Source organism: Pseudogymnoascus destructans (assembly GCF_001641265.1).
Source record: "Pseudogymnoascus destructans isolate 20631-21 unplaced genomic scaffold scaffold_3, whole genome shotgun sequence".
NCBI lineage: Eukaryota > Fungi > Ascomycota > Leotiomycetes > Thelebolales > Thelebolaceae > Pseudogymnoascus > Pseudogymnoascus destructans.
This window is the reverse complement of record NW_020167522.1, coordinates 270,768-286,280: the sequence shown is the minus strand read 5'-3', so window position 1 is coordinate 286,280 and position 15,513 is coordinate 270,768. Positions and strand designations below refer to the sequence as shown.

The 15,513-nt window shown below is 47.8% G+C and overlaps 5 protein-coding genes across 5 annotated transcripts; 2 read left to right on the top strand and 3 right to left on the bottom strand.

Annotated features, from left to right (window-relative positions):
* Nucleotides 1-4,477: 4,477 nt before the first annotated feature.
* On the top strand, nucleotides 4,478-5,956 carry VC83_01421 (uncharacterized protein; the record flags this gene model as incomplete). The annotated part of the gene is made up of 1 exon (XM_024465100.1): nucleotides 4,478-5,956. The coding sequence occupies one exon, from the start codon at nucleotides 4,478-4,480 to the stop codon at nucleotides 5,954-5,956; it is 1,479 nt and encodes a 492-aa protein (XP_024327295.1).
* An 88-nt stretch (nucleotides 5,957-6,044) lies between these two features.
* IRS4 (Increased rDNA silencing protein) lies at nucleotides 6,045-8,030 on the bottom strand (the record flags this gene model as incomplete). The annotated part of the gene is made up of 1 exon (XM_024465099.1): nucleotides 6,045-8,030. The coding sequence occupies one exon, from the start codon at nucleotides 8,028-8,030 to the stop codon at nucleotides 6,045-6,047; it is 1,986 nt and encodes a 661-aa protein (XP_024327294.1).
* Nucleotides 8,031-8,461: 431 nt separating this feature from the next.
* On the bottom strand, nucleotides 8,462-11,434 carry VC83_01419 (uncharacterized protein). The gene is made up of 3 exons (XM_024465098.1): nucleotides 11,079-11,434; nucleotides 10,725-10,992; nucleotides 8,462-10,668 (listed from the first exon to the last, which is right to left on the bottom strand). Exons 1-3 carry the CDS (start codon nucleotides 11,187-11,189, stop codon nucleotides 8,792-8,794), a joined length of 2,256 nt encoding a protein of 751 aa, XP_024327401.1. The 5' UTR covers nucleotides 11,190-11,434; the 3' UTR covers nucleotides 8,462-8,791.
* Nucleotides 11,435-11,666: 232 nt separating this feature from the next.
* On the top strand, nucleotides 11,667-13,064 carry RRI1 (COP9 signalosome catalytic subunit rri1). The gene is made up of 2 exons (XM_024465097.1): nucleotides 11,667-11,804; nucleotides 11,866-13,064. Exons 1-2 carry the CDS (start codon nucleotides 11,780-11,782, stop codon nucleotides 12,876-12,878), a joined length of 1,038 nt encoding a protein of 345 aa, XP_024327402.1. The 5' UTR covers nucleotides 11,667-11,779; the 3' UTR covers nucleotides 12,879-13,064.
* Nucleotides 13,065-15,488, bottom strand: MSE1 (Glutamate--tRNA ligase mitochondrial). The gene is made up of 6 exons (XM_024465096.1): nucleotides 15,087-15,488; nucleotides 14,942-15,014; nucleotides 14,847-14,884; nucleotides 14,406-14,795; nucleotides 14,097-14,351; nucleotides 13,065-14,039 (listed from the first exon to the last, which is right to left on the bottom strand). Exons 1-6 carry the CDS (start codon nucleotides 15,348-15,350, stop codon nucleotides 13,269-13,271), a joined length of 1,791 nt encoding a protein of 596 aa, XP_024327405.1. The 5' UTR covers nucleotides 15,351-15,488; the 3' UTR covers nucleotides 13,065-13,268.
* Nucleotides 15,489-15,513: the final 25 nt, after the last annotated feature.

Here is a 15,513-nt window from a genome sequence, read left to right as displayed (position 1 = left end):
GTAGTATTGCTTCTGTTGTTGGTGTGATAAGCCAAGATATGTATGGTGACTTGTAGGTTTGAGGAGGAGATTTCTAAGTTTGCTCTTGAGTTTGATAGCAAACTGAGTGCAACGAATGTCAGTATGACATATACCAACTTGAAAGGTGACATTTCCCTTGAACTACTAAAAACGGAGGGATACTCCCGCCTTCAGCATTCACACAAACAATTGCTGTAGCCCATTCCCGATTGCCAGGCTGAACTGCCTTGCCTCTGCCATGTCGATCGGCGCGCGTAACAACTAAAGCTGAGCTAATAACGCCCATCATGAAGCCCGTCTCGTCAAAGTTGTAGAAATCGCAGTCTTGGATGCCGTACTTTGCTCTCATGTTCTGCACAAGTTGAAACCACGCTCCAATAAGCTCAGGATCTTCGCACAAGGCTCTTTGAAAGTCATAAACGCGATTAAAACGCGTCTTTAACTTGGGGCGGCGTTGTATAAATCGATATGCCCACCGCGTCCCAACGTGCTTTCCCCCACGCGATTCAAGGATATAATTTGCCATATCCTCCACACTAGCAGGCCGAGGTGCAAATCCTCTTGCATCCATATCCAATATATTTCAAATAATCACTTCCTCTTCTAGCTCAGTCAATTTATGACTATTGGCTTTGGTTTCGCGTCGAGAAGGTCGGCCGGCCATTCTATCAGTAAGCGTAGAATAAGGCACTTTATATAGTATTGATGCAGACCTGCGATTAAGCGATTTACATGTTTGAAGAGCCTCAATAGCTAGAATGATTCGTGCTTCTTGGGTTTGGATTTCCATTGGTAGTTGTGGAGGAAACGCGTGTTGAAGTTCGTAGGTAGCTAAGTAGGGAAAAGTTCACGACTCGGTGACATTCACGACTCGGTGTACAACCACATTATAACTCTTTGCTACCTCCTCACTCGTCCCATCTAACCCAACCACTTGATGTTAGGTGTTTTAGTGTTCTAAAACTCACATACGGGCGTCAGATTGAGACCTTCATTAAGGCTCACATAAACCATATTACCAAAGTCAAGTTCTTTCTAGCTTTTCATGAAGCTTACAACCAGTCAATAACAACTCAAAATGCGAAGGCTGGATTCCGCGGAGCTGGTTTAGTGCCCTTTAATCCAGCTTTGATTATGGAGTATTTCAAAACTGGATGTCAAGTTACGGACTCCTACACCTAATCGTTGGTTCTCAAACCACCGCCTGGAGGCGGTTGGCGAAAGCGAACTGGGACGCGAAAGCGATTGTGGGACACTTCGGGACTCGCGACGCGACACGACCGACCATGAACACGACTGACAACGTAACAATGCTGTAAATATATATAAGTTATAGAATTAAATAATTAAAAAAGATTTGGATCAATATTGTCAGGCAGTGATTGATCATCACAGCCACCGTCACTTGCATCGTGAATCATGTCATAGTCCAAGCCTGCAAAGTTCACGTACCCACTCTCCTCGATGGCTAACAGTCGGTCCGCCTCCTCCTCCTCCTCACGTTTCTTCTGTGTAACGTCTGGGTCAATGATTTCTGTACGTAAGCCAATTGGTGGCTCCGTGTCTGGGTTACTTTTTTGAAATTCATGTAGGTCCTTTTTCTGTGTACGTTCTGCCTTCCGTGCATCGATGCCAGCACGGAGCTGCATCTTACGCTCAACGTTCACCATGCGTGTTCTCTCTCTTTTCTCCCGTGCTTCTTCTAAAAGTTGCTCTTTTACCTTCTTCTCATAAATCCTTTGCCGTGCATGTTCAACTGTAATAGCACCACCTTTTTGAATAGATTTCCGACTTCTAACCTTCCGCTGTCGTTGCTCAGTCATAATAGTAGTAATTTGTACAAGCTCTGACTGGAACAGCTCAGCCTCTGTTAACTGAGTTTGGATTTCAGTATAAGAAGACGCCCACTTTTGCCGTGACGGTGAACTAAGGATCTTATCAAATGTTTGACTCCATGTTGAAAGATCATAACTTGCTTGAAATGCGCGTTGTGGTGTTTCTAAAACTTCTGGTTTTGCATATATAGCAACCTTCTCTTGAATCTTTTCATAGTTAGGTGGCCAAATACCTGCATCTCTAAAAGACTTGATACAGTTACCCTTTGTAAATGTCTGCTTACGGATAGTAGACAAGTCTCTAAAGAAAGATATAACATTATAATCTGTATCAAAATTCCGGATTGCTTGTTGAATTGCACGTCGGTGCCAATGTTTATATTGTGCAAACACAGTAACATCTAGCGGTTGTAGAATATGCATAAGATGAGACGGAAACACATGTAAGTGTATATTGTGTTGATGTGCAAGTATTATAAACTCTGGAACTTCATGTGAGACATGAGAGTCCATTATTAACAATTTCGTTCTTATAGACGGTGTATGTTGAATAAAATGCTGTAGATATTCCATTGCAAGCTCAGAGTTTGTATATCCGGAATCGGATACTGCAACTTTCTCATCACCGTGTAGATTGTCATGGTACCAACTTTCCATGTGTAATTTTCCTTGTATAATAAGGAACGGTGGAAGTGCAATGCCAGCAGCTGAAATTGTCTCTATAACTGTAAGACTTTGTCTGTTCTCTTCTTGTATATAAAGCTATAAATATTAGAATAATATAAAGTAAGATAAGTAGAAACAACTTACCTTCTTTACTGCAGATGGTACCAACACATGTTCACCGGTGCTTATTCCTACACGGAATCCAACTTCATCAAAGTTGTAGATATCACCTGCAGTAATATCTAGTTGATTACACACATCTTTAAATTCATAAAACCATTCTTTAATAGCTGATACTTCATGAGATGCAACCCGTGCTGCTTCAATTGGCCGGGTTTTTATTGTATGGAAGTTGTGTTGTTGTGTCTTAATCCATGTCTGGAACCACCGTTGTGATGGTGGTGCACGTGTTGGAGTTTCTGCTGCACGTAGTTGGCAGATGGCACTGAACACCATAGGCTTAGTTGCACCGTACCCATTTTCGTACGAGCGTTGGATGTATCTTTGTATAGCTGTAACTTGTACATCAGACAGTACTCTGTTCTGGCCTCCGCGTGGCACAGCGGTGCGTTGTGGTGATGCGCGTCGTTGTCGTAGTCGTATAGTCCGGAGCGTACTTGGGTTTACTCTGTACATCCGTGCTACTGTAGCACTCTTCTCTGTTGGGTTTTCATTTAAAAATTCAATGGCATTTAAAAGAGCTTCATTTTTATTTACTTCAACTACCGGCATAGTTGTGGTTGTAGTTGTGCTCGTTGTCGGTCATGTTCATGGTCGGTCGTGTCGCGTCGTGAGTCCGCTCCCGAAGTGTCCCACAATCGCTTTCGCGTCCCAGTTCGCTTTCGCCAACCGCCTCCAGGCGGTGGTTTGAGAACCAACCATTACTGGGCCCCCATCTGCCAATGTTGACTTATAGTGGCAACAGGGGGGCGCAAGGATTATGGTTACATCATTTCCTATCTAGGCTAAAGCTGCTACGCTGCTACACTCAAATTACGATGCTGAAAGTGGCCTATTGACTTGTGCGTGGTGTACCGGATATATTGTGCCGTGATGCTGGTCAGCTGACCTTGACTAACAAAGAAGGTGTTGGAGTTTTATTGGCGATACTTTAGTAAAGAACAAAGGTACTTCTGTAGTACAAAGTATACACACACTCTTATGCAAAATATGCAGTATAACTAGGTACCCCATGTCCCTGTGTAAGTATAACATGCACTCCTGCCTAAACCAAACCCTATCTTCTTCTTTTTTTCGTTCTCGGTCGCTCGTTCGCCCGTTGCCAGTCATAGTAAATTGGCAGAAATTAGTAGAGATTAGTGTTGTCGTTGGCACCTGTAGTAGACCAGTAGTAGGAGAGTATACGCCCGTCTGCCAGCATTTCAGCATCTGTTACTCCGTATATGTATATTAAGGCCACTGAGAGCACTGGTAATTTATATCTTTTCCTTCTCTCTTCTTAATTCTACTGGCGCCAGTTATTATTGAGCTTTCTGATCCTGATCCGAGTAATCCGTACTACTCGTACTATCTTGTGGATTTAGCTGGCACGTTGGTATTCTACTCTACAGAGTCGCACAGGTGATCCTGCACAAAGATCTTCACGCGACCCCCCAAGCATCCCTTATCCGATAAGCCTGCTCGTCTGTCACATACGGACTTCTACTACTTGCTGTTCAACACCTTCACTCACCGACCTTCCTTCCTTACCATTATCTTCTTTATTCACAAACCGCCAAGGCAACAGGAGCGCCGTATCCCTCAACAATCAATACATCCTACCCAAAGCACATCAGTGCGAATGGGACTGTGCGCCTCTTTTCGCCTCTGCCTCGTATGCCTCCGACCGCCGTTACCTGACTTCCGCCTTGGTTCGGTGGAGGAGCAGCTTCACTAGACTAGACATTCGCCCGTAACGCCTCCTGCGTCCCAAGCTCGACCTTTTGGGCTTCTGCATGACCATGCTGGCACCTCGATCATTTATATTCAGCTCGACGAAACCCTCCGCTGCGCTTCCTCTCTCGAAACAACCTCCAACATCAAATGCACAACCAACGACTGCAGGCAAGGAACAGAAAGAAATTCCCGCCTTGGGTTGCGATCCTACGGAAACCCTACCTGAAAACCCTACATTGGGAAATGTGAAGGGCGGCTCCAATCCTGTAGGGATCCCCATCCGCCAGGTTAGGGACCCCAGCCAGCGAAACCATGGCGTCAAAGGCCGGCGATACGATGGCGGGGAGACGAGTGGTCCTAGATCTAGGTACCAACATGGAAAGGCCTCTGCCGCTGTCACATCACTCCTCGCGAACACTACTATCCCGCCTCCACGGTTTAGGACACTCACTCGCCGAAACGGTCAAGCCCAACGATTAACTCTCGATGCTGCGTTCAGCGAGAGGAGCGATTCCGAAAAGGAATACAGCCCAATACTAGGAGGAAGTCCGTTGGACCTTCTTCTCTGCCCACCAGATGATCTGCCCGATATAGATCCATTGGGTAGCTATGCTGAATCGCCACCACAGCTGTCGTATATTTCTAGAAGGGCTGTTTCAACAGATTCCGTGCCATCTCTTACCGACAACTCCATTGGGGGCAGTTACCTCTCTTTTGGTTCTTCAGTTTCACCTCAATCCCGGGGAAAGCGGTTCTTGCCGACTAGAAAGCTCGAACCACTAGCTTCTACCTTGGGAGACCTACCATTAGATCATCCTTTGTCAGACCCTGAGCTAGATTCATGGGAGATAGATTTTCGGGTGTTTGGGAATGGAAATAAGGACCGCCAGAAACTAGGTGAGATGCCTACGCTACGCCAGAAATCGGCCTTTAAATCAAATTTAACTGCGTCCCTACGAGCATTGAGATCAGCGGCGAAGTCCATCTCGAACATGACGGCCCCTATGATTACACCAGACGATTTTCTTACTAGATCGATTATTGCCATCGACCCAAAAGTTCCTTTTACAGATGAGCGTATGCCGCCTCGCCTGGATAAGATGCCGACTCCAGCTCTTCGCCGTTACCTGAACCCCACGACCAACGCAACTATCGAGGCTCATGTCCATGCGTCACGCCCGCAGACTACATGCTCTCAATGTACTGCTCCTATTCAAATGGAAACTTATAATAAGGTTTCAAAGGCCCCGAAGACAGAAACCGAAACTGCCACCAACAGGCATTCCAGCAATTCCTCTCCAGAAGCGTGCAACGGGCCAGTTACGCGCCAACGCGACATGCGAGAGAACAGTGATTTTATCCGGGTGGCAGTCATGGAGATGAGAATGAGGAAGAATGGGAAACTAGACGAAAATGCGCCTGGGCGAGCCAGGTGGGCTCTCCCACCCAGGCGCGTATCTACCGGTATCTACGAGATAAACGAAAGAGGCGTTCCACTGCGCTGGGTTGGAGTCTCAGCCGGTCGAAGCGAGCTTTGATTACTGTCACATCAAGCAGACATCATTACCATATATTCCTTACATTTACTCAGGTGTTTTTTTGCAAAACGCAGTAAATTTTTGCGAGCTATCGCAGATCTCGACTATCGCCTGGCTTTGCTTTACGCCCACCCTTGGCGTGTTTGTCTTTGACCTTCACTCCTCCAAGCTCTCCTACACTAACCCACACGCTGTCACCCACCCTCTGGGGCAACTTCCTACCCTTGAGCCGTTGGTCAACGAGCCACACCCCCGCCACAAATTCGTCCCTGGACAACATCCCTGTCCCACTGCGATCGACCAGCTCCCAGATATCGGATAGTACATCACCGGGCAGCCGCGAGCGCGACCAGATATCCCGCACAACTAGACTGGACACACAGTCTTCTGGCGGCGAACGAAGGCTATCTGCGGTCCCTGGTTTGGTGGCTGAAATAGTCAAATTCCTCCGGGGACGCGGCGAGGTGCCTGGAACAGATTTGGTTATGGTGGAGGGAGACGTGAACAACCCTTTATTGCTTGCCCAAAGCCCTTCATAACGTTTGCGCTCCCGATCGCTCACTGCATCACGCCAGCGCTTCCGATCGCCCTCGTGGTGTTTATTTGGGTGCTTCTTCATTAGATTCTTTCTCCCACGCTTCAACATCCCCTCGTCCTCATCATCCGACGATCGTGGCGTTTTGCGCATTGTGGTACGTATACCAGACTTGCCTCCAGTATGGTGCTTCTGCAGGATGGATTTTGAGGGTGAAGGTGTGCATGATGATTGCGACATGTGACCTTGGGCATTGGCGAATATTGAGGTCGTTGAGCGACGGGTTGGAGGCGGTGCTGGTGCAGACTTCTTCGAAGGCCCTGACGGCGATTGACTACGAGAGGATGCCAATGCAGAGGCCACCATAGCATTAGCGAGAGAATTAACAGACATAGAACTTCGAGATGTGGCTGTCGTATCCCGAGATGCTATAAAGGGTCTATGTTGATTCGGGTGAATATGCCTGGGCCTGGGGGCCACAGGCTCTGGCCTGTAGTCAGACTGAAGGCCGTCAGAGGCAGATACGAAGGAGTTTTCGGAGGAAGCGTTTTTATCGTCTTCTGTATTGGTTGAAGATTCTATGTGATCTTTGTTTATATGTTTCTCAGTATATTTCTCTGTGGGTTTTGTCGTGGATATAGATGGTGGTAGAAGCCTCCTTTTTGCGAGACCTGGTTCTGGTATGGTAGACTTGGCACCTAGGCTCCCTGGCAAGGCTCTCCCTGGTAAAGTTTCCGGCTTCGGATTTGGCTTTGACTTTGGCTTTGGATTATTAAGGCTAGTCCCGATCTCCGCGGACTTCGGTGCAGGACTTGGAAGATTAGGCTCTGGTCTGGGGCTTGATAGATCGTTCCCTGAGTAAGATAGAGGGCGCTGGTATCGGGAACTTGCATCTGTTTTCGAGGGCGTAGAGGAGATTTTCTCGAATGCATTGATTAATTGTGAAGTCGGAGGTATAAATGCGTTGCCATTAGTCTCGGCCGATAGAGGGCTCAAATAGCTATTGGTATTCTCCAACAACTCTCTCGACTCTGCATTCTGTTGCCCTCCCCGTCTGTATACTGCTTGTTGTTGCCCTGTAGTTGGCTTTCGATTTGTACTTGTGCTGACGGATCTCGATGCTGCTAAATTTGCTGCGATATGTGATTCGGAATTCCCCTTTGACTGGCGTTGAATAGGCTTCTTTTCGTCCCCAGGAGGGTCGTTAAGCCTGCTGCGGACTGGTCCGCCATCCAGTCCAGCCCCCGAAGAACCTCTGCCAGTGTGGTGGCGTGCCACGGTATCCCCAACGTCGTCATCTGTGGTTGTCCCAGTGTTTTGCGACGAGATTGTTCGCCCGGCCAGATTCGAGTCCCTGCCTGCCTTGGACGCCGCAGCGAGAGCTGGGTTGTGGTTGATAGTCTTCAGTGCTGGCTTCGGTTTCACAGGCGGTTTGCCAAATGCCATCATGGCACCTTGAAGGGCAGCATTCTGTTTTGGGCCTGTGGGTGGTCTCGGGGACCTTAGTTCGCTGTCTTGCGGCGCATCACCGGTAGCCATTGGAAGCTAGAGGCAGGATGAAGCCGTAAGAGTATGAAGAGAAGCTTGCCATATAGGCAAACCCTCATGGAATATTTCAAAAGATATGCATGTCACTGTTATAACGATGGTGGTAACGGATTTGTATTTATGTTATCCGATCTGTTATTGTTGAATACAGTGCGAACAGTGCTGATGGTCGCGGCTCTTTATCCACGCGTTAAGTTAGAGTACGTACAAGTACAGTAGTTGGGCGCGGCTGACGTATGAAGGGTCCTGATTCCACTTTCTTGGCTGATTCTATACATAGTACACCAATGATTGTCTAGGCTGACGAGATGACTTTCTATGTAAACAAGGCTGACGTTTATTTTGTCGACTTGCATAATCTTTCAGTATAATCATTGCATTATTGAAGCGAATCAAATGTATTGAAACGCAAAATAACATTTCTACTCTTAACATTTGACAAAGACGTCTTGTGCTGGCCATATCTTCTCCCCTTCAACGCCGGACTAAGCCAATCCATAATTCCCAGACCGATCCTCCTGATATCCATCAAAGTACAACGCCTACAAAACACAATACAATCCATAGAAGATCAATGCCAGCAAAAAAATACAAGAAATGAACACATCATGACACCAGTACTGCTTTTATGCAGAACATAGCATCGAGAAACTCACAGCCTGCCGGTATCGTGTAACCATAACGACCAAACAAGTCAAGATTGAAGTATATGCGCCGCCAGCATATAACTTCAAAGAAGTGGTAATAACGACTTAGAAGGCATCCTCGTCTGTCCAGTTTGCCTCGCTACCAGACATGATCCGATTTCCGTGGGAATCCACAACTACATGACCAGCATGAAGCTCAGGAGGGTATCCCTTGTGCTTCTTCATCTGAGCGCCTTGGGGAGGTGCGTATCCATCCTCAGGTGTAAAACGCTTCCCTCGTGCAGCTCGAAGCCGAGCATAGTAGTCATCCGAAGCATCTTGCTCTGGCTCTGAAACCTCATCGTAGGTCTCCCAGTTCTCGGATCCTGATACCGTCGTGGCAGATGCTGATGTGTTGGAAATCTGCCTACTTGGTGGATTTGGAGGACATGAGAACTTTGGTGCACGCTCGTCTTGGCGCATGGAGGATGAGTAGGAATTCGCATTCGAGAAGCCGCGGGAATATTGCTCGTAGTTACGATCGTCATAAACATCCTCGGGAGGCACGTGGCGCACAATCGAGTTCGACTCAAAGCTTTCGCTCCTTGAATCAGAGGAGGATTCACGAGGCGGCTCAAAGAATTCTCTCATCTTGGGAGGCGGAGCGCGAGCTGGTGGTCCCATATTTCCGACTGTCCCAGTAGCGGGCCTCTTATCTGCTTGCGCCTTCCTCTCAGGGGAGTTATTTCCGTGTTTGAGGCTGGATAGCGGAGCGCGCGCGGGAATTCTTGAAGGAGTCCTGCCTCCTGCAGCTGAAACAGAGCTTGCCAGGAGATTTAGTTTGATTGACTCCTGAACGACTGGAGTCTTTGCTCCAGCTCTGGAAAGAGGCGCTCTCATGCTGTTGGCGCGGCTTGCAGGAGCCGCCTTTTGAGCTCTTGCAGGGGCTGGCGGTGGTGCTGCTGGGGTCCTTGATCGTGGTCCCGGCGCTTGTTTGACTTCGGATGCTTCTAATTCATCGAGATACCTCTCACCATGTACCATAAAAGGTCTACCATACTCGTCTTCCCATTTCTCAAGAGATTTACGCAAGTCGACTGCCACCTTCGGCAGTTCCTTCGCAATTCTCTTCCTCATCTTCTCTTCTCTCAGCAGCCTCGTAGGATCACGCTTCTCGCCCTTCTGACCGCGCATCATAAGTCTGGAAGCATCTTGGCTTGCAGCCGAAAGGTCGTCTCGGTCCTTCACAAGAGATCGATGCCTGTCAATAAGGGACAGCATTGGTGCACGTTGTTCCTTCAATGATTCGAGTCGATCAATTTCTTGTTCGTGTGCTTCTAGCAAGGCATCACTGTAGACATCTGAAAAGGCGGGAGTGAATTCTAGCATTTCCTCCTCAGAGAAGTAAAGCCCGTCCCATAGCTCCTGGAGTTTATATCGAGCATCTTCGACAAACAAATGGAGGTTTTGCCTTTTGAGCTCGTTAAGCCTTGAAAGTTCGTCTTCAAATTCGTTGATCTGTCGCACGCCGCATCCTCGGTTATTGTTGAGGAATCTCTTTCTCTCTGGCTCGTCGACTCCAAGGCGCTCCCAAAGACCCTCGACTGTGGTGCGTAGTTCTTTAAGGCGCCTCTCCCTGGCTTTCTTCTCATCGCCCAGCTTATCGCGCTTGCTTCGAAGCCTTGCGATATCATCTTCATGGAGACCGAGTTGTTCAGGAGAATCCCGATAGTATTTGACAATTGCTGCATCGGTTTGCGCTTGTGGTGTTCCAAGTTCGGCCCAGAGTTGAATGATATTCTCCGAGAGAGCTTTCACGGTTGCAACGCGACGAGTGTACTCTTCGTACATACGCGTAAACTCGTTATCAAGAGATGTAACGTAGGTCGGGGAGAGGTCAAATGTTGGAGGCACAGATGAGTTGGCGGTGGTAGGCGGCAATGGAATTCTGATAAATGAAGACTCCAGATGCGACGAATAGGATTCAAGAGCTTGGACAAGTTCTAAATAATTAGCAAAATCACATATAGAAAGATAAATTCTTGCGGGTAGTACTCACTCTTAACTTGTTCGAAACGCTCCTTGTGTATTTTGCTGATTTGCAAATGCTTCTCTTTCAAAGTTTGCAAACATTGAATCAAAGGGTATGAAACTTTTAGGGATGGATCTTCGACATTGTAATCATGGGTGTCCTTGGAGTCATTGAGGGACGACTCCATCTGTTTGATAGTTGTGATAATGCGATGCGCTTCCTCGGCCATCTCGTTCTTTTCTGCTGAAACTATTCGCACTTGGTTGTGGAGTGTTTCAGATAGCGCAGCAAATAGCTACAGCACAAATAGTGTCAGCTTGTGGTCATTCTATAAAGCATCCATGATATCACAGTGCGGGTATGTGGGGGACCTATGCATACCTCCGCCTCGCGCGACTCTCTATCATGGTTGGGTACTCCAATCTCATCGAAGAGACCATGAAGTTGGCCAACAATAGACGACACCTGCGACGACAAATAGCTGGTGTCCATGATGAAGAAGATATTCCGGGTGTTTAGTGAGTGTATATTGTGTGTTGCTGCGACTGTACTTGCGACTGTATGTGGGTCATTCGTTGATCACCGACAGCGACAGTGATGGTGAAGTGTGCCCTGCGCAGTTGGAATGGGCGGGAGCGATGGGTTGCAATGGCAAAAGCCTTTTTTGTTATGTGTTACAATTCATCAGCAACGAAGTCGGGCTGGACGCGTTCGTGGTTGTTTGTGTAATATCGTAGAGTACTGGCTTGTAGCTAGCGGAATATCGCGATGATGGGGTACATATTGGATAGGCGCGTGTTTATTTCGGGACCAAAACGTCTGTTTACCCAGCAACCATGGCAACCATATGTACGATAAACCCATGATGACTTTGGGCGGTAGGTGTTTCGCGCTAGTCCCGCTACGTCAATATTCTGCCAGTGACAACCCTCCGAACCCCACTCCAGTTGTTGCCTCATCCACCTCGCACCATACACCCCCCAGTACACTTCAACAGCCGTCTAGGCTTTCAAACCAACAAGGTCTATCTCGGCGATCGAGCATCAGGTCTTGTTGGATTTTGATAAATACCTGGGGCAATCATGGATACCGCATGGCGGGCATGGGGTAAGTAATCAGTTTTGTGAATCTTGGAGTTGACCGCCTCGAGCTAACGTCGGATATACAGAGCTCGACAATAACGTCCAGCTTGTAGATGCTCATCGCGATGCGTTGTATTCATATGACCCTACCGAGCAGAAAGCTATCAATGATGCTAAGCCATGGAAAACCAATCCTCGCCATTTCAAAAATGTCCGAATTTCCGCCGTTGCTCTTCTGAAGATGGTGATGCATGCCAGATCAGGAGGCTCCGTTGAAATTATGGGGCTGATGCAAGGCAAAATCTCTGGTGATACATTCATTGTCACCGATGCCTTCCGCCTGCCTGTTGAAGGAACTGAAACGCGAGTCAACGCCCAGGACGAGGCAAACGAATACATGGTGGGATACTTGGAAGCCTGCCGTGCTGCAGGAAAGATGGAGAATGCTGTTGGGTGGTATCATAGTCACCCTGGCTATGGATGCTGGCTGAGTGGTATTGATGTTGGTACCCAAGCAACCCAGCAACAGTTTTCAGATCCCTTCTTGGCCGTTGTGATAGACCCAGATCGCACAATTTCTGCTGGCAAGGTTGAGATTGGCGCCTTCAGAACCTTCCCCGAAGACTACAAGGAGGAAGGAAATGCATCGAGAGACGGGTATCAAACGATTCCTCTGGCGAAGGTAGAAGACTTCGGTGCCCATAGCAGCCGCTATTACTCTCTGGAAGTTACCCATTTCAAGAGCACACTCGACTCGCACCTGCTGGAGCTATTGTGGAACAAATACTGGACGCAGAAACTCAGCCAAAACTCCCTCTTTACCAACCGTGACTACAGTAGTAAGCAGATGCTTGACTTAAGCTACAAGATTAGCCAAGCCACCTCAGCCACGTCACGCGCGAACAAGTTAACAGTCGGACCAGGCATTCCTCGAGCAGCTGACCAAGAGATGGAAAAAATCTCAAAGGACAGTAAAAAGATCGCCGGAGAAGTTAGGATTGGATTAATGGCTGGTGAAGTCAAAGCGCAGCTTTTCAATGGAGTCGGAAGCGCCGAAAGTACCAAGCAGGCGGATGTGAATTCAGGTGGCGGACAGTAGCTGCTGGCTCAAATAGACCTGAGACCAGGCAAAGATGATGGTGCACTTCTACTATGAAAATGGGGTGACGGCTCTTTGGCCTGTTAAATTGATGGCATAGCGCGGCGTACGGAGCGATTGACCGAAAGGTTGAGTGTTTTATAAAGACCGGAGACTGAGCATATTTACAATGAATCATCTTGCCCACATCCGTACATCAATTGCATTCCTCTACGCTTCGTTAAGAACCTTGAAATTGGGCCGGAACATATATATAACATAATCTGTACAGTACTATACTACACTGCTTACTGGACAGGCAAAGGCTTTCTCAGACCAGCCAGCCCCATCGCCGTTACGAATAAAACTCCCCATCCCCATCCCCGCCTAGTATATACATCTCTCTTGATCTTACTTCTCTACATTGGCCACCACATTGGACCCAGGTTGACCAAGGGCAACTTTCTCTGCTAGGTCAAATCTCCGCAGGGTTTCCATCGGCCCCAATGCTGTCATAAGACTGGCACTATCGGGACCAGGTGTATCGGCTACCAATGCCCACCTTATATACTGATGTAACAATGCTGCCCATGATTTCTTCAACGCGACAAATAACTCTTCGTTATCAGAAACGTTGATTTCTCGTAGGTTTTGCGAAACTGTATTTTGTACGACATCTGAGAAATGGGCTCGGAGCCTTTTACCTTTCTCATCCGTAGAAAGTAATGGGTCTTCTTGCGTTAACATAGTGGAGACTTGCTGCACGACCTTGACGATACTAGAATTAACGACCTCGGGCTTGATCTCTTCTGGTAAATTCGATAAGTGGCATAAATGCCCGATAACAGTTATAGGCGATTTGATAGAGATGAGGGCCTCAGCAGATGGCCCATCAAATGTATACTTGTGACGCTCCACGAAATCACTGGCATTCTTATAATTTGGCGCATCCGATTTCAGGATCTGGAGAAGTCGGTCCTGCTGGTCGGCTGGCGTGCTACTCTCCGGAATAGAACATGATGAGCACTTTTGTTTTAGGGCGGCCAAGATGGGCTGGATTATAGACTGAACATCATCGGGAGTCTTAGCGGAGGTGATGATCCTTTGCGCATGCTGCCTCTGAAGGAACCAGAGCTTGTCAAATGATACTTTTGTGTCTCCTTTGGTAAATTTTGTAGAAAACTAGACGCAGAGTTCATCAGCAAGGTATTATAGGCTTATTAGAATGGGCCAACAAACATTTTTTGCCAGCTCTTGGATATCCATTGTGTCCTTTTTTTGGGTATGCGACCATCCCAAAAGTGCAACAAAGTTGGAGAGGGCATCCGGCAGCACACCCATGTTTCTGAATGCAGATATGTCCAGATCAAAGTTCCTTTTGCTAAGTTTCTGTCCGTTCAGATCGGTCAAAAGTCCCACATGCCCAAAGGTTGGCGGCTGCCAGCCAAATGCATCATATAGGTGGTGATGTGTAGGTACAGACGGAATCCATTCCTATGAAGAGTTAGATCCTTTATTGTACTTCAGAACTCATAATCATGTGCTTACTGAGCCCCTAATCACATGAGTAATTCCCATTAAGTGGTCGTCAACAACACAGGCCAAATGGTAGGTTGGCCAGTTATCAGACTTCATGAGAACTGGATCCGCATCCATTGGGGATGTTTTCGAGCTCGCCACATTTCCAAAGACGAGGTCTCTATACCGCTTCGTGTATTCGGGAAGCTTTAATCGGACAACAAATGGATCACCCTGAGCAGCTCTGCCATCAGATGTATCCTTGCTCACTCGGTTGCAGTCGTGCGATTTAAACCCAGCAGATGCATGTAGGCCTGCGTCACCCAAGTTCCGCTTTTCCCGTGGACAAAAGCATCGGTATGCTCTGCCAGTATCGAGAAGCTTACTGGCGTGGTCCCGATATATGTTCAACCTTTCAGACTACATCACGTGTCAGAATTTTGAGAGCCATCAACCAAGAGTAGCACTTACTTGTTTATATGGACCGTACGGGCCGCCCACATCTGGTCCTGGAGAACGTTAGCGGAAGTCCACGAGTATGTGAACGGACGACGTGGGAGGCTGACCTTCATCCCAGTGCAATCCTGCCCATTTCAGGTCCTCCTTTATCCTAGTCTCGGCATCTGCCACTGTCCTGGGCTGGAGAATGTTAACCCAGATTGAACCCTCGAGGGCCCGACAGGAATATTAAAAGGGGGTGGGGGAAGTTACCTGATCTGTATCTTCAATGCGGAGAAGGAACTGGCCATCCGTGGACTTGGCTAGCAAATAGCTGAAAAGGGCAGTCCTCAGTGACCCAAGATGAAGGTATCCTGTGGGAGAAGGAGCAAAACGCGTTCGTGCTGGGGTTTCCGGAAGCTTATATGTAGGCCTGGCCGTTCCAGCGGTGGCTAGCTTGGAGATCCTCCGACAGAAAGAGCATGTCCATAGAGGTGTCAAAGTCCTTCTACTACTCCCAATGAGCAATAATGACATTACTTGAAAGAAACAAAAGAAGAAATAACTGGAACCACTGGATTTGCAGGACCCAATGCCGTATTATAGAGCAACCAAATATGATACTGTAATCCTCCTTTTTCAGCGTCGCGTTAGCGTCAACGAGGTTCAGGCGAGGTTCGGACAAGGTCCCTCTGGATTT